We start from the raw sequence: 21,591 nt of genomic DNA, 5'->3' as shown, positions 1-21,591 counted from the left end.
CTGTAGTACCATAAAGTATACAGGAGAACCCCATACAGATGACAGGTCTGTAACAACCTGCAGACTCAATGCATCGCTGTGCCGTCTACACCCAGGAATATACGTCATAATGCAACGTATGAACGGTGAGACTGCATCCACCTGACAAGCTGCAGTATTTACAGGGTTAAAAGTACATCGTCAGTACTGTGTGTGTGTGTGTGTATAATACACACTTAGTTATTTCCACACAAAAAATAAATAAAAAATAAGATGGGTGCTACTGCATCGATCAATGTCCCATATACACAGAATACAGGTACAGAACTATTTATATACATTATCCATATAATATGCATATATACACAGGCACTGGTGAGATTTTATGTATATATGTGCCTGTAGGCGTGTGCACATACTGATCTGTCCAGTGCCTATGCACGGTGGCTCAGTGGTTAGCACTGTTGCCTTGCATGTATGTCCTCCCCGTGTCTGTGTGGGTTTCCTCCGGTTTCCTCCCACACGCCAAAGACAGACGGATAGGGAACAGATTGTGAGCCCCATTGGAGACAGCGAGTGATGATAATGTCTGTACAGCGCTGTGGAATATGGCAGCGCTATATAAGTGCATAAAAAAAAAAAAGTTGATAAGTGGCAGGTATATACGGTGCATACATCTATATACTGCAGGTATATACGGTGCATGCATCTATATACTGCAGGTATATACGGTGCATGCATCTATATACTGCAGGTATATACGGTGCATACATCTATATACTGCAGGTATATACCGTTATATATGGGGGGGTAAAATAACAATCAGGGTCAATTGACCACCAGATCCCTTTAGGGGTCCTAACTTGTGTATAATAAAACTAGATACTTTATTATAATTTATTAAAAACTACAAACTGAAAATGAAACAAACGTGTAAATTTAAAACTGGTGAAACTGGGGACAGCTGTTGATTTCACTGGTAGCGGCCGTGCCAAGGTCCGTGCTTTATATCTCAGCACTCTGCTATTTAGAAACACTTTTTTTTTTTTTTTTAAAGTGAATTGTGTGGTGTTTTTATTTATTTCCACAACTTTTCATTTATTGATACATTAACATATATGTTTTATTTTTTAGAGGCGCACACCTCTATACTGCAATGGTACACACGGGGCGCACACCTCTATACTGCAATAGTACACACGGGGCGCACACCTCTATACTGCAATAGTACACACGGGGCGCACACCTCTATACTGCAATGGTACACACGGGGCGCACACCTCTATACTGCAATGGTACACACGGGGCGCACACCTCTATACTGCAATAGTACACACGGGGCGCACACCTCTATACTGCAATAGTACACACGGGGCGCACACCTCTATACTGCAATAGTACACACGGGGCGCACACCTCTATACTGCAATGGTACACACGGGGCGCACATCTCTATACTGCAATAGTACACACGGGGCGCACATCTCTCTACTGCAATAGTACACACGGGGCGCACATCTCTCTACTGCAATAGTACACACGGGGCGCACATCTCTATACTGCAATAGTACACACGGGGCGCACACCTCTATACTGCAATAGTACACACGGGGCGCACACCTCTATACTGCAATAGCACACACGGGGCGCACACCTCTATACTGCAATAGCACACACGGGGCGCACACCTCTATACTGCAATAGTACACACGGGGCGCACACCTCTATACTGCAATAGTACACACGGGGCGCACACCTCTATACTGCAATAGCACATCTCTATACTGCAATGGTACACACGGGGCGCACATCTCTATACTGCAATGGTACACACGGGGCGCACATCTCTATACTGCAATGGTACACACGGGGCGCACATCTCTATACTGCAATGGTACACACGGGGCGCACATCTCTATACTGCAATGGTACACACGGGGCGCACATCTCTATACTGCAATGGTACACACGGGGCGCACATCTCTATACTGCAATAGTACACACGGGGCGCACATCTCTATACTGCAATGGTACACACGGGGCGCACATCTCTATACTGCAATGGTACACACGGGGCGCACATCTCTATACTGCAATAGTACACACGGGGCGCACATCTCTATACTGCAATAGTACACACGGGGCGCACATCTCTATACTGCAATAGTACACACGGGGCGCACATCTCTATACTGCAATGGTACACACGGGGCGCACATCTCTATACTGCAATAGTACACACGGGGCGCACATCTCTATACTGCAATGGTACACACGGGGCGCACACCTCTATACTGCAATGGTACACACGGGGCGCACATCTCTATACTGCAATAGTACACACGGGGCGCACATCTCTATACTGCAATGGTACACACGGGGCGCACATCTCTATACTGCAATGGTACACACGGGGCGCACATCTCTATACTGCAATGGTACACACGGGGCGCACATCTCTATACTGCAATAGTACACACGGGGCGCACATCTCTATACTGCAATGGTACACACGGGGCGCACATCTCTATACTGCAATAGTACACACGGGGCGCACATCTCTATACTGCAATAGTACACACGGGGCGCACATCTCTATACTGCAATAGTACACACGGGGCGCACATCTCTATACTGCAATAGTACACACGGGGCGCACATCTCTATACTGCAATAGTACACACGGGGCGCACATCTCTATACTGCAATAGTACACACGGGGCGCACATCTCTATACTGCAATAGTACACACGGGGCGCACATCTCTATACTGCAGGTATATACCGCTATATATGGCGCAGACATCTCTATACTGCAGGTATATACCGCTATATATGGTGCAGACATCTCTATACTGCAGGTATATACCGCTATATACGGCGCAGACATCTCTATACTGCAGGTATATACCGCTATATACGGCGCAGACATCTCTATACTGCAGGTATATACCGCTATATACGGCGCAGACATCTCTATACTGCAGGTATATACCGCTATATACGGCGCAGACATCTCTATACTGCAGGTATATACCGCTATATACGGCGCAGACATCTCTATACTGCAGGTATATACCGCTATATACGGCGCAGACATCTCTATACTGCAGGTATATACCGCTATATACGGCGCAGACATCTCTATACTGCAGGTATATACCGCTATATACGGCGCAGACATCTCTATACTGCAGGTATATACCGCTATATACGGCGCAGACATCTCTATACTGCAGGTATATACCGCTATATACGGCGCAGACATCTCTATACTGCAGGTATATACCGCTATATACGGCGCAGACATCTCTATACTGCAGGTACATACCACTATATATGGCGCAGACATCTCTATACTGCAGGTATATACCGCTATATATGGCGCAGACATCTCTATACTGCAGGTATATACCGCTATATATGGCGCAGACATCTCTATACTGCAGGTATATACCGCTATATATGGCGCAGACCTCTCTATACTGCAGGTATATACCGCAGACATCTCTATACTGCAGGTATATACCGCTATATATGGCGCAGACATCTCTATACTGCAGGTATATACCGCTATATACGGCGCAGACATCTCTATACTGCAGGTATATACCGCTATATACGGCGCAGACATCTCTATACTGCAGGTATATACCGCAGACCTCTCTATACTGCAGGTATATACCGCTATATATGGCGCAGACATCTCTATACTGCAGACATCTCTATACTGCAGGTATATACCGCTATATATGGCGCAGACATCTCTATACTGCAGGTATATACCGCTATATATGGCGCAGACATCTCTATACTACAGGTATATACCGCTATATATGGTGCAGACATCTCTATACTGCAGACGCTATAGGAGGAGACGTGGGCGGGTGGCCGGCGCTATCTCCCTCAGGTCCGACGCTTAGTACGGGGACGAGGTGATAATCCGGGCGCCCTGGGGCGTTGGGGCGTGCATGATTCGGGCGTCTTCCGGATGCACTCACCTCATGTAGATAAAGTGCACTGCGGGGACATAGGGCTGCGGCCTCGGAGCGCCCCTCAGTCTGACAGAGGCTGCACTGGAGACACGGTCAACACATCCACCGGCGCCATTTCCTCCACAAAAATCTTATTCCGGAAGAGGAGGCCGCGCTGCGCGGGCTCTTCCGCTCCACGGTCTCCTACTACTTTCCAAAATGGCCGCCCTAGTAACCGCCGCTTAGCAACCGGCTCTGCACGTAGGACTAGAGGTTGCAGTCAATAGAAGGTAAACAGGGGAGGTGGCCATGGCAGAGTAGAGTCCTCCCAAAATGAAGGGAGCAAAGTCCATTCCGTATTTTGTTATAGCTTTTCCTGCCGGTCACCCAGCTTTCACAAAATCCCGAAGGTCAGACACAATCTGTTTCCAATATTTCAGGAGTATGGGAAAACTGGTTGAAAACCCGTGACACAGTGTCCTAGAGAGAGTATACCCCATACACAGTGTCCTAGAGAGAGTATACCTCATACACAGTGCCCTAGAGAGAATATACACGATACACAGTGTCCCAGAGAGAGTATGCCCAATACACAGTGCCCCTGAGAGAGTATACCTCATACACAGTGCCCCTGAGAGAGTATACCCCATACACAGTGTCCTAGAGAGAATAGACCCCATACACAGTGCCCCTGAGAGAGTATACCTCATACACATTGCCCTAGAGAGTATACCCCATACAGAGTGCCCTAGAGAGAGTATACCCCATACACAGTGTCCCAGAGAGAGTATGCCCCATACACAGTGCCCTAGAGAGAGTATACCCCATACACAGTGCCCTAGAGAGAGTATACTCAATACACAGTGTCCTAGAGAGAGTATACCTCATACACAGTGCCATAGAGAGAGTATACCCCATACACAGTGCCCTAGAGAGAGTATACCCCATACACAGTGTCCTAGAGAGAGTATACCTCATACACAGTGTCCTAGAGAGAGTATACCCCATACACAGTGCCCCTGAGAGAGTATACCTCATACACAGTGTCCTAGAGAGAGTATACCCCATACACAGTGTCCTAGAGAGAGTATACCCCATACACAGTGCCCTAGAGAGAGTATACCTCATACACAGTGTCCTAGAGAGAGTATACCCCATACACAGTGCCCCTGAGAGAGTATACCCCATACACAGTGCCCCTGAGAGAGTATACCTCATACACAGTGTCCCAGAGAGAGTATGCCCAATACACAGTGCCCTAGAGAGAGTATACCCAATACACAGTGTCCTAGAGAGAGTATACCCAATACACAGTGCCCTAGAGAGAGTATACCTCATACACAGTGCCCTAGAAAGAGTATACCCCATACACAGTGCCCCTGAGAGAGTATACCCCATACACATTGCCCTAGAGAGTATACCCCATACACAGTGTCCTAGAGAGAGTATACCTCATACACAGTGTCCTAGAGAGAGTATACCCCATACACAGTGCCCTAGAAAGAGTATACCCCATACACAGTGCCCCTGAGAGAGTATACCCCATACACAGTGTCCCAGAGAGAGTATACCCCATACACAGTGCCCCTGAGAGAGTATACCCCATACACAGTGCCCCTGAGAGAGTATACCTCATACACAGTGCCCTAGAGAGTATACCCCATACACAGTGTCCTAGAGAGAGTATACCCCATACACAGTGCCCCTGAGAGAGTATACCCCATACACAGTGCCCTAGAGAGTATACCCCATACACAGTGCCCTAGAGAGAGTATACCCCATACACAGTGTCCCAGAGAGAGTATACCCCATACACAGTGCCCTAGAGAGTATACCCCATACACAGTGCCCTAGAGAGTATACCCCATACACAGTGTCCTAGAGAGTATACCCCATACACAGTGTCCTAGAGAGAGTATACCCCATACACAGTGCCCTAGAGAGTATACCCCATACAGAGTGCCCTAGAGAGAGTATACCCCGTACACAGTGCCCCTGAGAAAGTATACCCCATACACAGTGCCCCTGAGAGAGTATACCCCATACACAGTGTCCTAGAGAGAGTATACCCCATACACAGTGTCCTAGAGAGAGTATACCTCATACACAGTGCCCCTGAGAGAGTATACCCCATACACAGTGCCCCTGAGAGAGTATACCCCATACACAGTGCCCCTGAGAGAGTATACCCCATACACAGTGTCCTAGAGAGAGTATACCCCATACACAGTGTCCCTGAGAGAGTATACCCCATACACAGTGCCCCTGAGAGAGTATACCCCATACACAGTGCCCCTGAGAGAGTATACCCCATACACAGTGCCCCTGAGAGAGTATACCCCATACACAGTGCCCCTGAGAGAGTATACCCCATACACAGTGTCCTAGAGAGAGTATACCTCATACACAGTGCCCCTGAGAGAGTATACCCCATACACAGTGCCCCTGAGAGAGTATACCCCATACACAGTACCCATGAGAGAGTATACCCCATACACAGTGTCCTAGAGAGTATACCCCATACACAGTGCCCTAGAGAGTATACCCCATACACAGTGTCCTAGAGAGTATACCCCATACACAGTGTCCTAGAGAGAGTATACCCCATACACAGTGCCCTAGAGAGTATACCCCATACAGAGTTCCCTAGAGAGAGTATACCCCATACACAGTGCCCCTGAGAAAGTATACCCCATACACAGTGCCCCTGAGAGAGTATACCCCATACACAGTGTCCTAGAGAGAGTATACCCTATACACAGTGTCCTAGAGAGAGTATACCTCATACACAGTGCCCCTGAGAGAGTATACCCCATACACAGTGCCCCTGAGAGAGTATACCCCATACACAGTACCCATGAGAGAGTATACCCCATACAAAGTGCCCTAGAGAGAGTATACCCCATACACAGTGCCCCTGAGAGAGTATACCCCATACACCGTGTCCTAGAGAGAGTATACCCCATACACAGTGCCCTAGAGAGAGTATACCCCATACACAGTGTCCTAGAGAGAGTATACCCCATACACAGTGCCCCTGAGAGAGTATACCTCATACACAGTGTCCTAGAGAGAGTATACCCCATACACAGTGTCCTAGAGAGAGTATACCCCATACACAGTGTCCTAGAGAGAGTATACCCCATACACAGTGCCCTAGAGAGAGTATACCTCATACACAGTGTCCTAGAGAGAGTACACCTCATACACAGTGTCCCTGAGAGAGTATACCCCATACACAGTGCCCTAGAGAGAGTATACCTCATACACAGTGCCCTAGAAAGAGTATACCCCATACACAGTGCCCTAGAGAGAGTATACCTCATACACAGTGCCCTAGAGAGAGTATACCCCATACACAGTGTCCTAGAGAGAGTATACCCCATACACAGTGTCCTAGAGAGAGTATACCTCATACACAGTGCCCCTGAGAGAGTATACCCCATACACAGTGCCCCTGAGAGAGTATATCCCATACACAGTGTCCTAGAGAGAGTATACCCCATACACAGTGTCCTAGAGAGAGTATACCTCATACACAGTGCCCCTGAGAGAGTATACCCCATACACAGTGCCCCTGAGAGAGTATATCCCATACACAGTGTCCTAGAGAGAGTATACCCCATACACAGTGTCCTAGAGAGAGTATACCTCATACACAGTGCCCCTGAGAGAGTATACCCCATACACAGTGCTCCTGAGAGAGTATACCCCATACACCGTGTCCTAGAGAGAGTATACCCCATACACAGTGCCCTAGAGAGAGTATACCCCATACACAGTGCCCCTGAGAGAGTATATCCCATACACAGTGTCCTAGAGAGAGTATACCCCATACACAGTGCCCTAGACAGAGTATACCCCATACACAGTGCCCTAGAGAGAGTATACCTCATACACAGTGTCCTAGAGAGAGTATACCCCATACACAGTGTCCCTGAGAGAGTATACCCCATACACAGTGCCCTAGAGAGAGTATACCCCATACACAGTGCCCTAGAGAGAGTATACCCCATACACAGTGTCCTAGAGAGAGTATACCCCATACACAGTTCCCCAGAGAGAGTAAACCTCATACACAGTGTCCCAGAGAGAGTATACCCCATACACAGTGCCCCTGAGAGAGTATACCCCATACACAGTGCCCCTGAGAGAGTATACCCCATACACAGTGCCCCTGAGAGAGTATACCCCATACACAGTGTCCTAGAGAAAGTATACCCCATACACAGTGCCCTAGAGTATACCCCATACACAGTGCCCTAGAGTATACCCCATACACAGTGCCCTAGAGTATACCCCATACACAGTGTCCCTGAGAGAGTATACCCCATACACAGTGCCCCTGAGAGAGTATACCCCATACACAGTGTCCTAGAGAGAGTATACCCCATACACAGTGCCCCTGAGAGAGTATACCCCATACACAGTGCCCCTGAGAGAGTATACCCCATACACAGTGTCCTAGAGAGAGTATACCCCATACACAGTGCCCCTGAGAGAGTATACCTCATACACAGTGTCCCAGAGAGAGTATACCCCATACACATTGAACTGGAGAGAGTATACCTCATACACAGTGTCCTAGAGAGAGTATACCCCATACACAGTGCCCTAGAGAGAGTATACCTCATACACAGTGTCCCAGAGAGAGTATACCCCATACACAGTGCCCTGGAGAAAGTATACCCCATACACAGTGCCCCAGAGAGAGTATACCCCATACACAGTGCCCCTGAGAGAGTATACCCCATACACAGTGTCCTAGAGAGAGTATACTCCATACACAGTGCCCCTGAGAGAGTATATCCCATACACAGTGTTCTAGAGAGAGTATACCCCATACACAGTGTCCTAGAGAGAGTATACCCCATACACAGTGCCCCTGAGAGAGTATACCCCATACACAGTGTCCTAGAGAGAGTATACCCCATACACAGTACCCCTGAGAGAGTATACCCCATACACAGTGCCCTAGAGAGAGTATACCCCATACACAGTGCCCTAGAGAGAGTATACCCCATACACAGTGCCCTAGAAAGAGTATACCCCATACACAGTGCCCTAGAGAGAGTATACCTTATACACAGTGCCCTATAGAGAGTATACCCCATACACAGTGCCCCTGAGAGAGTATACCCCATACACAGTGCCTGTGATAGAATATACCCCATACACAGTGCCCCTGAGAGAATATACCCAATACACAGTGCCCCTGAGAGAATATACCCCATACACAGTGTCCTAGAGAGAGTATACCCCATACACAGTGCCCTAGAGAGAGTATACCCCATACACAGTGTCCTAGAGATAGTATACCCAATACATAGTGCCCTAGAGAGAGTATACCTCATACACAGTGCCCTAGAGAGAGTATACCCCATACACAGTGCCCTAGAGACAGTATACCCCATACACAGTGTCCTAGAGACAGTATACCCCATACACAGTGTCCTAGAGAGAGTATACCCCATACACAGTGCCCTAGAAAGAGTATACCCCATACACAGTGCCATAGAGAGAGTATACCCCATACACAGTGTCCTAGAGAGAGTGTACCCCATACACAGTGCCCTAGAAAGAGTATACCCCAAAGACAGTGCCCTAGAGACAGTATACCCCATACACAGTGCCCTATAGAGAGTATACCCCACACACAGTGCCCCTGAGAGAGTATACCCCATACACAGTGCCCGTGATAGAATATACCCCATACACAGTGCCCCTGAGAAAATATACCCAATACACAGTGCCCCTGAGAGAATATACCCCATACAGATTGCCCCTTAGAGAGTATACCCCATACACAGTGCCCCTGAGAGAATATACCCCATACACAGTGCCCTAGAGAGAGTATACCCCATACACAGTGCCCCTGATAGAATATACCCCATACACAGTGCCCCTGATAGAATATACCCCATACACAGTGCCCCTGATAGAATATACCCCATACACAGTGCCCCTGAGAGAGTATACCCAATAAACAGTGCCCCTGAGAGAATATACCCGATACACAGTGCCCCTGAGAAAGTATACCCCATACACAGTGCCCCTGAGAGAATATACCCCATATACATTGCCCCTTAGAGAATATACCCCATACACAGTGCCCCTGAGAGAATATACCCCCTACACAGTGCCCTAGAGAAAATATACCCCATACACAGTTCCCCTGAGAGAATATACCCCATACACATTGCCCTGGAGAGAGTATACCCCATACACAGTGTCCTAGAGAGAGTATACCCCATACACAGTGCCCTAGAGAGAGTATACCTCATACACAGTGTCCCAGAGAGAGTATACCCCATACACAGTGCCCTGGAGAGAGTATACCCCATACACAGTGCCCCAGAGAGAGTATACCCCATACACAGTGCCCTTGAGAGAGTATACCCCATACACAGTGTCCTAGAGAGAGTATACCCCATACACAGTGCCCCTGAGAGAGTGGACCCCATACACAGTGTCCTAGAGAGAGTATACCCCATACACAGTACCCCTGAGAGAGTATACCCCATACACAGTGTCCTAGAGAGAGTATACCCCATACACAGTGCCCTAGAGAGAGTATACCCCATACACAGTGCCCTAGAGAGAGTATACCCCATACACAGTGTCCTAGAGAGAGTATACCCAATACACAGTGCCCTAGAGAGAGTATACCTCATACACAGTGCCCTAGAGAGAGTATACCCCATACACAGTGCCCTAGAGAGAGTATACCCCATACACAGTGTCCTAGAGACAGTATACCCCATACACAGTGTCCTAAAGACAGTATACCCCATACACAGTGTCCTAGAGAGAGTATACCCCATACACAGTGTCCTAGAGAGAGTATATCCCATACACAGTGTCCTAGAGAGAGTATACCCCATACACAGTGCCCTAGAGAGAGTATACCCCATACACAGTGTCCTAGAGAGAGTATACCCCATACACAGTGCCCCTGAGAGAGTATACCCCATACACAGTGTCCTAGAGAGAGTATACCCCATACACAGTGTCCTAGAGAGAGTATACCCCATACACAGTGCCCTAGAGACAGTATACCCCATACACAGTGCCCCTGAGAGAGTATACCCCATACACAGTGTCCTAGAGAGAGTATACCCCATACACAGTGCCCCTGAGAGAGTATACCCCATACACAGTGTCCTAGAAAGAGTATACCCCATACACAGTGTCCTAGAGAGAGTATACCCCATACACAGTGCCCTAGAGACAGTATACCCCATACACAGTGCCCTATAGAGAGTATACCCCATACACAGTGCCCCTGAGAGAGTATACCCCATACACAGTGCCTGTGATAGAATATACCCCATACACAGTGCCCCTGAGAGAATATACCCAATACAGATTGCCCCTTAGAGAATATACCCCATACACAGTGCCCTAGAGAGAGTATACCCCATACACAGTGCCCTAGAGAGAGTATACCCCACACACAGTGTCCTAGAGAGAGTATACCCCATACACAGTGTCCTAGAGAGAGTATACCCCATACACAGTGCCCTAGAGAGAGTATACCCCATACACAGTGTCCTAGAGAGAGTATACCCCATACACAGTACCCCTGAGAGAGTATACCCCATACACAGTGCCCTAGAGAGAGTATACCCCATACACAGTGCCCTAGAGAGAGTATACCCCATACACAGTGCCCCTGATAGAATATACCCCATACACAGTGCCCCTGATAGAATATACCCCCTACACAGTGCCCCTGAGAGAGTATACCCAATAAACAGTGCCCCTGAGAGAATATACCCGATACACAGTGCCCCTGAGAAAGTATACCCCATACACAGTGCCCCTGAGAGAATATACCCCATATACATTGCCCCTTAGAGAATATACCCCCTACACAGTGCCCTAGAGAGAATATACCCCATACACAGTTCCCCTGAGAGAATATAACCAATACACAGTGCCCTTTAGAGAATATACCCCATACACAGTGCTTCTGTGAGAATATAACTAATACACATTGCCCTAGAGAGAATAGACCCCATACACAGTGCCCCTGAGAGAGTATACCCCATACACAGTGCCCCTGAGAAAGTATACCCCATACACAGTGCCCCTGAGAGAATATACCCCATATACATTGCCCCTTAGAGAATATACCCCATACACAGTGCCCCTGAGAGAATAGACCCCATACACAGTGCTTCTGAGAGCAATACCCCATACACAATGCTCCTGAGAGAAAACACCCGATGCACAGCATTTTTGATGCCTGATGTACAGCATTTTCAGATTAAGTAGTAGTCCCAGAGGTGAGACCCCCCCCCCCCCCCTACAATCATAAAGTGATCACATATCCAACAATATACCGTCACTTTACAAGATGGAAGTTCAATAAGTTATGGCATGATTGATGTAGATGCTAGATTCCCTTCAGGCTGAGAGCCCAGGGGGGTGTCCTTGGTGACGGGGGGGGGGGGGGGTCCTTTCTGCTGCAACTCTCTCCCTGTAACAGTCACAGCTTCTAACATTAGATAGGGCTGCTGGCCGTTGATGGATATAACTGAGCATGTGCGACCACCTTAGGCTACTTTCACACTAGCGTTGTTTTAATCCGGCGTTCAATTCCGACACCGGAACTGCCCGCCGGATCCGGAAAAACGTGTGAAAACGGATTACATTTGAATCCTGATCAGGATTTTGATCACAATGAAAAAATGCATTGGAAAAAACGGATCCGCCATTTATGGACTTTAACTTTTTTTTCACATTTTTCGGGTTTAACATGCAAAAGCCGGATCCGTTTTGACTGAACACACAGTGCCAGATCCGGCGTTAATGCAAGTCAATGGGAAAAAGGCCTGATCCGGCGTTCAGTCAAAGTGTTCAGGCTTTTTGGCCGGAGGTAAAAATACTGCATGCTACGTTTTTCTGAAAAGCCTGATCAGTCAAAAAGACTGAACTGAAGACATCCTGATGCATCCTGAAGGACTGACTCTCCATTCAGAATGCATGGGGATAAAACTGATCAGTTCTTTTCCGGATTTGAGCTCCTAGGACGGAACTCAGCGCCGGAAAAGAAAAACGCTAGTGTGAAAGTAGCCTTAGTAGGTGGACGTGCACATTACTACACAGTCATGAAGTAAAAATATCTCACAACTGGAGCATTTTTTTGTAACAGCTAATAAACTGCAAAAAGTAATTCGCATTTTTCACGATGATTTAAAGTAAAATAACATTTAACGCTGGCACAACTTATTTCATGGGGTCTTTACTGAGATAAGATCTCTTTAGGGCAGTTTTTAGTAGGGAGGCAGCCAAAAAGACGTCTGTGATAGACTGAGAGGAACATAATTTCCCCAGGGGTCTTAAGCCCCTTATGTCAATAGAAACATTTGAGCGGCTTAAAGGAGACAAGGGCTCTTTTGTGGCTGAACATAACATGCTTGGAAGGTAAGTCAGACAGTACATTGTGCGCAGGCGGCGTGCCAGCTACTGACACTCTCCGCTAATGAGCTCCTCTTGGCAGGTCGCTGTTTAGTTGTGGAACAGCAAGTCATTAATATTTTAATACAAATGATCACAGTGTGAGCATCGAAATGTCTCCGATTAACCAAGACCTCGGGAAACGCTGAGATAATATTTTAGAAAATTATACACGGCGCGTCCCATGTAAACAGAAAACGGTGTTCACTTCAAGTGATGCAAATATATCACAGCTTTATTCCCGGTGGCTTGATCACTGCAAAGAAGAAACGCCTCGCTGGATAATGAGCGCAGAGGCTGTGGGCTATCTTCTCTGTATACCAGTGGTCTCCAAGCTTGTGGCTCTCCTGCTGTTCAGGTGCTACCCACTGCACAAGGGGTTAATATGTTTGGGAAGTGAGGGGTTAAAGGGCATCTGTCAGCAGTTTTGTACCTATGAAACTGGCTGACCTGTTACATCAGCTGAAGGCATCTGTGTTGGTCCCATGTACATATGTGCCCCCATTGCTGAGAAAAATGATTTTTTAAATATATGCAAATGAGCCTCTAGGAGCAACGGGGGCGTTACCATTACACCTAGAGGCTCTGCTCTCTCTGCAACTGCAGTGCCCTCTGCACTTAGATTGACAGGGCCAGGTGTGAACACATTTACACTCAATCAAAGTAGAAAGGTCGCAGCTATTGCAGACAGAGCAGAGCCTGTAGGTGTAATGAAAATGCCCCCGTTGCTCCTAGAGGCTCATTTGTATACAGTCAGGTCCATAAATATTGGGACATGGACACAATTCTAACATTTCTGGCTCTATACACCACCACTATGGATTTGAAATGAAACAAACAAGATGTGCTTTAACTGCAGACTGTCCTCAGCCCCCAGTGCTTAAACACCCTTAATGACCAGACCACTTTTTACACTTCTGACCTACACTACTTTCACCGTTTATTGCTCGGTCATACAACTTACCACCCAAATGAATTTTACCTCCTTTTTTCTCACTAATAGAGCTTTCATTTGGTGGTATTTCATTGCTGCTGACATTTTTACTTTTTTTTGTTATTAATCGAAATTGACCGAATTTTTTGCAAAAAAATGACATTTTTCACTTTCTGTTGTATTTTTTTTTTTAAAAAACTACATTTCTATATAAATTTTTCTCAAAATTTATTGTTCTACATGTCTTTGATAAAAAAAAATGCAATAAGTGTATATTTATTGGTTTGCGCAAAAGTTATAGCGTTTACAAACTATGGTACAAAAATGTGAATTTCCGCTTTTTGAAGCAGATCTGACTTTCTGAGCACCTGTCATGTTTCCTGAGTTTCTACAATGCCCAGACAGTAAAAACACCCCACAAATGACTCCATTTCGGAAAGTAGACAACCTAAGGTATTCGATGATGGGTATAGTGAGTTCATAGAAGTTTTTATTTTTTGTCACAAGTTAGCGGAAAATTATGATTTTTTATTTTTTTTCTACAAAGTCTCATATTCCACTAACTTGTGACAAAAAATAAAAACTTCCATGAACTCACTATGCCCATCACGAAATACCTTGGGGTGTCTTCTTTCCAAAATGGGGTCACATGTGGGGTATTTATACTGCCCTGGCATTTTAGGGGACCTAAAGCGTGAGAAGAAGTCTGGAATCCAAATGCCTAAAAAATGCCCTGTGAAATCCTAAAGGTGCTCTTTAGAATTTGGGCCCCTTTGGGCACCTAGGCTGCAAAAAAGTGTCAAATGTTGCACTTTTTTCTTCTCACGCTTTAGGTCCCCTAAAATGCCAGGGCAAGTTAGCGGAAATTGAATTTTTTTGTTTTTTTCTCACAAAATCTCCCTTTCCGCTAACTTGTGACAAAAAGTTCAATCTTTCATGGACTCAATATGCCCCTCAGCGAGTACCTTGGGGTGTCTACTTTCCGAAATGGGATCATTTGTGAGGTGTGTTTACTGTTCTTGCATTTTGGGCGGGGCTAAATTGTGAGCAACCCTGTAAAGCCTAAAGGTACTCGTTGGACTTTCAGCCCCTTTACGCACCCAGGCTGCAAAAAAGTGTCACACATGTGGTATCGTTGTACTCAGGAGAAGTAGGGCAATGTGTTTTGGGGTGTATTTTTACATATACCCATGCTGGGTGAGAGGAATATCTCTGTAAATTGACAACTTTGTATAAAAAAAATTAAAACGTTATCATTTACAGAGATATTTCTCTCACCCAGCATGGGTATATGTAAAAATACACCCCAAAACACATTGCCCTACTTCTCCTGAGTACGGCGATACCACATGTGTGACACTTTTTTGCAGCCTAGGTGTGCAAAGGGGCCCAAATTCCAATGAGAATCTTTACGATTTCACAGGGCATTTTTTACGCATTTGGATTCCAAACTACTTCTCACGCTTTAGGGCCCCTAAAATACCAGGGCAGTATAAATACCCCACAAGTGACCCCATTTTGGAAAGAAGACACCCCGTGAGGGGCATGGCGAGTTCCTAGAATATTTTTTTTTTGGCACAAGTTAGCGGAAAAGGATTTTCTTGAAAAAAAAAATTTCTCTTACAAAGTCTCATATTCCACTAACTTGTGACAAAAAATAAAATTTTACATGAACTCGCCATGCCCCTCACGAAATACCTTAGGGTGTCTTCTTTCCAAAATGGGGTCACATGTGGGGTATTTATACTGCCCTGGCATTTTAGGAGCCCTAAAGCGTGAGAAGAAGTCTGGAATATAAATGTCTAAAAATGTTTACGCATTTGGATTCCGTGAGGGGTATGGTGAGTTCATGTGAGATTTTATTTTTTGTCACAAGTTAGTGGAATATGAGACTTTGTAAGAAAAAACAAAAAAACAATAAAAAAAATAAAACAATTTCCGCTAACTTGTGACAAAAAATAAATAAAAATCTTCTATGAACTCGCCATGCCCCTCAAAAGTGATCTTTTTATAGCGCCGCAGCAATTTTACGGTGTTTTTGCAGTGATCAGAAAAAAATTCTGTCACTGCGGTGGGGCGGACTGAACGCAAGTGTGCGCACAAGATCAGGCCTGATCGGGCGAACACTGCTTTTTTTGTGGAGCCTATAGAGCATGTCCTATTCTTGTCCGCAATTGCGGACAAGAAAAGGCATTTTCTATATAGTTCTGGCAATGTGCGGATCCGCAAAATGCAGAAAGCACATTGCCGGTGTTCGTGTTTTGCGGATCTGTGGATCCGCAAAACACATACGGGGCGTCTGAATGGAGCCTTACAGGGGGGTGATCAATGACAGGGGGGTGATCAATGACAGGGGGGTGATCAGGGAGTCTATATGGGGTGATCACCCCCCTGTAAGGCTCCATTCAGACGTCCGTATGTGTTTCGCGGATCCGCAAAACACATACAGACGTCTGAATGGAGCCTTACAGGGGGGTGATCAATGACCGGGGGGTGATCAGGGAGTCTATATGGGGTGATCACCCCCTGTCATTGATCACCCCCCTGTAAGGCTCCATTCAGACGTCCGTATGTGTTTTGCGGATCCGATCCGTGGATCTGCGGATCCGCAAAACACATACGGACGTCTGAATGGAGCCTTACAGGGGGGGTGATCAATGACAGGGGGGTGATCAGGGAGTCTAATATGGGGTGATCAGGGGTTAATAAGGGGTTAATAAGTGACAAGGGGGGGGTGTAGTGTGGTGTTTGGTGCTACTTTACAGAGCTGCCTGTGTCCTCTGGTGGTCGATCCAAGCAAAAGGGGACCACCAGAGGACCAGGTAGCAGGTATATTAGACGCTGTTAACAAAACAGCGTCTAATATACCTTTCAGGGGTTAAAAAAATCGGATCTACAGCCTGCCAGCGAATTATTGCCGCTGGCAGGCTGTAGATGTACTCGTTTACCTGCAGTTCCTGTGAACGCGCGCTCCTGTGTGTGCACGTTCACAGGAAATCTCGCGTCTCGCGAGATGACGCGCCGGCGTGTCTAGGAGGAATGAATCGACCGCCTCTGGAACGCAATCCTGCGTTAGGCGGTCCGGAGGCGGTTAAAGGGCTTCTGTCACCCCCAAAACACATTTTTCATTTTTGGGCTTGTTAAAATCCTTATTGAACGACTATTCCCTATATAGGGCTCTTACCTTGGTCTGTGGCTTCGTTTCATAAAAAATCGATCTTTTAAAATATGCAAATGACTTCACTACGAGCAAGTAGGGCGTCTACTTGCTGGTAGCCGCCACATCTTCCTTTTAAAAAAACGCCCCATCCTCCTGTTGATTGACAGGGCCAGCGAGCGCTCTACTCCTCCGGCTGGCCCTGTCAGCATTTCAAATCCCGTGCCTGTTTTCATTCGGCGCAGGCGCTCTGAGAGAAGGAGGCGAGCGTCCTTCTCTCAGAGCGCCTGCGCCGAATGAAGACAGGCACGGGATTTGAAATGCTGACAGGGCCAGCCGGAGGAGGAGAGCGCTCGCTGGCCCTGTCAATCAACAGGAGGAGGGGGCGTTTTTTTTAAAAAGGAGGATGCGGCGGCTACCAGCAAGTAGACGCCCTACTTGCTCGTAGTGAAGTCATTTGCATATTTTAAAAGATCGATTTTTTATGAAACGAAGCCACAGACCAAGGAAAGAGCCCTATATAGGGAATAGTCGTTCAATAAGGATTTTAACAAGCCCAAAAATGAAAAATGTGTTTTGGGGGTGACAGAAGCCCTTTAATTTGAGGGTATTTACATCCAAATCAGGTGAACGGTGTAGGAATTACAACAGTTTGCATATGTGCCTTCTACTTGTTAAGGAACCAAAAGTAATGGGACAATTGGCTTCTCATCTGTTCCATGGCCAGGTGTGTGTTATTCCCTCAGTATCCCAATTACAATGAGCAGATAAAAGGTCCAGAGGTCATTTCCAGTCTGCTATTTGCATTTGGAATCTGTTGCTGTCAACTCTCAAGATGAGATCCAAAGAGCTGTCACTATCAGTGAAGCAAGCCGTCATTAGGCTGAAAAAACACAACAAACCCATCAGAGAGATAGCAAAAACATCAGGCGCGGCCAAAACAACTGTCTGGAACATTCTTAAAAAGAAGGAACGCACCGGTGAGCTCAGCAACACCAAAAGACCCGGAAGACCACGGAAAACAACTGTGGTGGATGACCGAAGAATTCTTTCCCTGGTGAAGAAAACACCCTTCACAACAGTTGTCCAGATCAAGAACACTCTTCAGGAGGTAGGTGTATGTGTGTCAAAGCCAACAATCAGGAGAAGACTTCACCAGAGTGAATACAGAGGGTTCACCACAAGATGTAAACCATTGGTGAGCCTCAAAAACAGGAAGGCCAGATTAGAGTTTGCCAAAAGACATCTGAAAAAGCCTTCACAGTTCTGGAACAACATCCTATGGACAGATGAGACCGAGATCAACTTGTACCAGAGCGATGGGAAGAGAAGAGTATGGAGAAGGAAAGGAACTGCTCATGATCCTAAGCATACCACCTCATCAGTGAAGCATGGTGGTGGTAGTGTCATGGCGTGGGCATGTATGGCTGCCAATGGAACTGCTTCTCTTGTATTTATTGATGATGTGACTGCTGACAAAAGCAGCAGGATGAATTCTGAAGTGTTTCGGGAAATATTATCTGCTCATATTCAGCCAAATGCTTCAGAACTCATTGGACGGCGCTTCACAGTGCAGATGGACAATGACCCAAAGCATACTGCAAAAGCCACCAAAGACTTTAAGGTAAAGAAGTGGAATGTTATGCAATGGCCGAGTCAATCACCGGACCTGAATCCGATTGAGCATTTCACCTGCTGAAGACAAAACTGAAGGGAAAATGCCCCAAGAACAAGGAGGAACTGAAGACCGTTGCAGTAGAAGACTGGCAGAGCATCACCAGGGATGAAACCCAGCGTCTGGTGATGTCTATGCGTTCCAGACTTCAGGCAGTAATTGACTGCAAAGGATCTGCAACCAAGTATTAAAAAGTGAAAGTTTGATTTATGATTATTATTCTGTCCCATTACTTTTGGTCCCTTAACAAGTGGGAGGCACATATGCAAACTGCTGTAATTCCTACACCGTTCACCTGATTTGGATGTAAATACCCTCAAATTAAAGCTGACAGTCTGCAGGTAAAGCACATCTTGTTTGTTTCATTTCAAATCCATTGTGGTGGTGTATAGAGCCAAAAATGTTAGAATTGTGTCCATGTCCCAATATTTATGGACCTGACTGTATATTGAAACATCATTTTCTCAGCAATGCGGACACATATGAACATGGGACCAACACAGATGCCTTCAGCTGCCAAGCGCACATGTAACAGGTCAGCCAGTGTCATAGGTACAAAACGGCTGGCAGATGCCCTTTCATGACTCTTTTATGACATCCGCTGTACATGTAGAGCGGATGTCGAATCTTCAAAGACGGCCCCCGTTCCAGAGCAGAGCAGGCACCATGGCCGCCCGGTTTCTGCTGTTTCACACAGCAGAAACCCGAGGCTAATCTCTGTGATCAGAGATAACGCCGATCGCAGGCATTTAACTCCTCAGATGCCATGATCATTTGTGAATGACTACTTCACCTCCGCCATTGGTCACTGTCCCATCTCTGCATCTCTCCTAAGTGGTGTTCAGGGGGGGGAGAGGGTGTTATAAGGTCTGGCCCAACATCGCTGTGAGTGGTGCCCGGTCAGGGCAAATGCCATGGAAATGTCTGATTTAGTGAACGGAAGCATTAGAGGGGTCAGACAGTGGGCACTGGGGGAAGAGAGCCAGGAGGACAGGTAAAGGTAGACGTCCGTATTTTCAATCGTGTCCGGATAAGGTCCGGATGCGTTGCAGCAAACCCGCGCGAGTAGGTACGCAATTGGAGTCAGTTTTGACTGCGATTGCGTTCCGTTGTTCAGTTTTTATCGCGCGGGTGCAATGCGTTTTGCACGCGCGTGATAAAAAACTGAATGTGGTACCCAGACCCGAAGTTCTTCACAGAAGTTCAGGTTTTGGTTCAAGGTTGTGTAGATGTTATTATTTTCCCTTTTAACATGGTTATAAGGGAAAATAATAGCATTCTGAATACAGAATGCATAGTACAATAGGGCTGGAGCGGTTAAAAAAATAATTTAACTAACCTTAATCCACTTGTTCGCGCAGCCGGCATATCTTCTGTCTTCTTCTGTGAGGAATAGGACCTTTGATGACGTCACTGCGCTTATCACATGGTCCGTCACATGATCTTTTACCATGGTGATGGATCATGTGACGGACCATGTGATGAGCGTAGTGACGTCATCAAAATTCCTATTCCTCAAAGAAGAAGACAGAAGTGAAGCTGGGCTGCGCGAACAAGTGGATTAAGGTGAGTTAAATTATTTTTTATTTTTTTAACCCCTCCAGCCCTATTGTACTATGCATTCTGTATTCAGAATGCTATTATTTTCCCTTATAAACATGTTATAAGGGAAAATAATAAAGATCGGGTCCCCATCACGATCGTCTCCTAGCAACCGTGCGTGAAAATCGCACCGCATCCGCACTTGCTTGCGGATGCTTGCGATTTTCACGCAGCCCCATTCATTTCTATGGGGCCTTCGTTGCGTGAAAAACGCACAAAATAGAGCTTGCTGCGATTTTCACGCAACGCACACGTGATGCGTGAAAATCACCGCTCATGTGCACAGCCCCATAGAAATGAATGGGTCTGGATTCAGTGCGGGTGCAATGCGTTCAACTCACGCATTGCTCCCGCGCGGAAAACTCGCCCGTGTGAAAGGGGCCTTATAATTTCTTTATTTTTCTATTCTTCTGACAGATCAGAAGAACGAAAAAATAATGGTGATATGAACTCTCCCTTAGGGTCCATTCACACATCCATGTGTGTTTTGCGGATCCGCAAAACACGGACAGAGGCCATGTGCGTTCCGCATTTTGCGGACCGCACATCGCCGGCACTAATAGAATATGCCTATTCTTGTACGCTACGGTATTGCAGACAAGAATAGGACATTTTTTCGGGATCAGAATTGCGGACCCGGAAGTGCAGGTCTGCAATTCCGGATCCGGCCCGCACATAGAAATGAATGGGTCCGCAATTCCGTTCCGCAAAATGCAGAGTTGAATTGCGGATGTGTGAATGAAGCCTTACATGTAAAAGGTCCTGTCTCTGAGATCTGGGGGTCTCAGGAAGTAATACATGAGCTA

General features: G+C 46.5%; 1 protein-coding gene and 1 long non-coding RNA gene across 4 annotated transcripts in view; one reads left to right on the top strand and one right to left on the bottom strand.

Annotated features, from left to right (window-relative positions):
- Positions 1 to 4,087, bottom strand: part of TNRC6A (trinucleotide repeat containing adaptor 6A) — a 69,089-nt gene extending 65,002 nt beyond the window's left edge. For 2 of the 3 annotated variants that reach the window (XM_040441986.1, XM_040441988.1), the window contains exon 1: positions 3,980 to 4,086. In XM_040441986.1, the coding sequence (XP_040297920.1) occupies positions 3,980 to 3,984 (5 nt within the window). In that variant the 5' untranslated portion in view covers positions 3,985 to 4,086. Of the gene's footprint in view, positions 1 to 3,979 lie in introns of all 3 variants that reach the window. The other variant, XM_040441987.1, reaches the window with a different exon arrangement.
- Positions 4,088 to 4,150: 63 nt separating this feature from the next.
- The window catches only part of LOC121008267, a 42,400-nt gene continuing 24,959 nt past the window's right edge, over positions 4,151 to 21,591 (top strand). The window contains exon 1 of the long non-coding RNA XR_005780544.1: positions 4,151 to 4,242. This is a non-coding gene — a long non-coding RNA (uncharacterized LOC121008267). The remainder of the gene's footprint in view (positions 4,243 to 21,591) is intronic.

The sequence above is a fragment of the Bufo bufo genome, chromosome 7, assembly GCF_905171765.1.
Source record: "Bufo bufo chromosome 7, aBufBuf1.1, whole genome shotgun sequence".
NCBI classification, from domain to species: domain Eukaryota; kingdom Metazoa; phylum Chordata; class Amphibia; order Anura; family Bufonidae; genus Bufo; species Bufo bufo.
The sequence above is the reverse complement of the archived record's forward strand: the minus strand, read 5'-3'. Positions and strand labels throughout refer to the sequence as shown.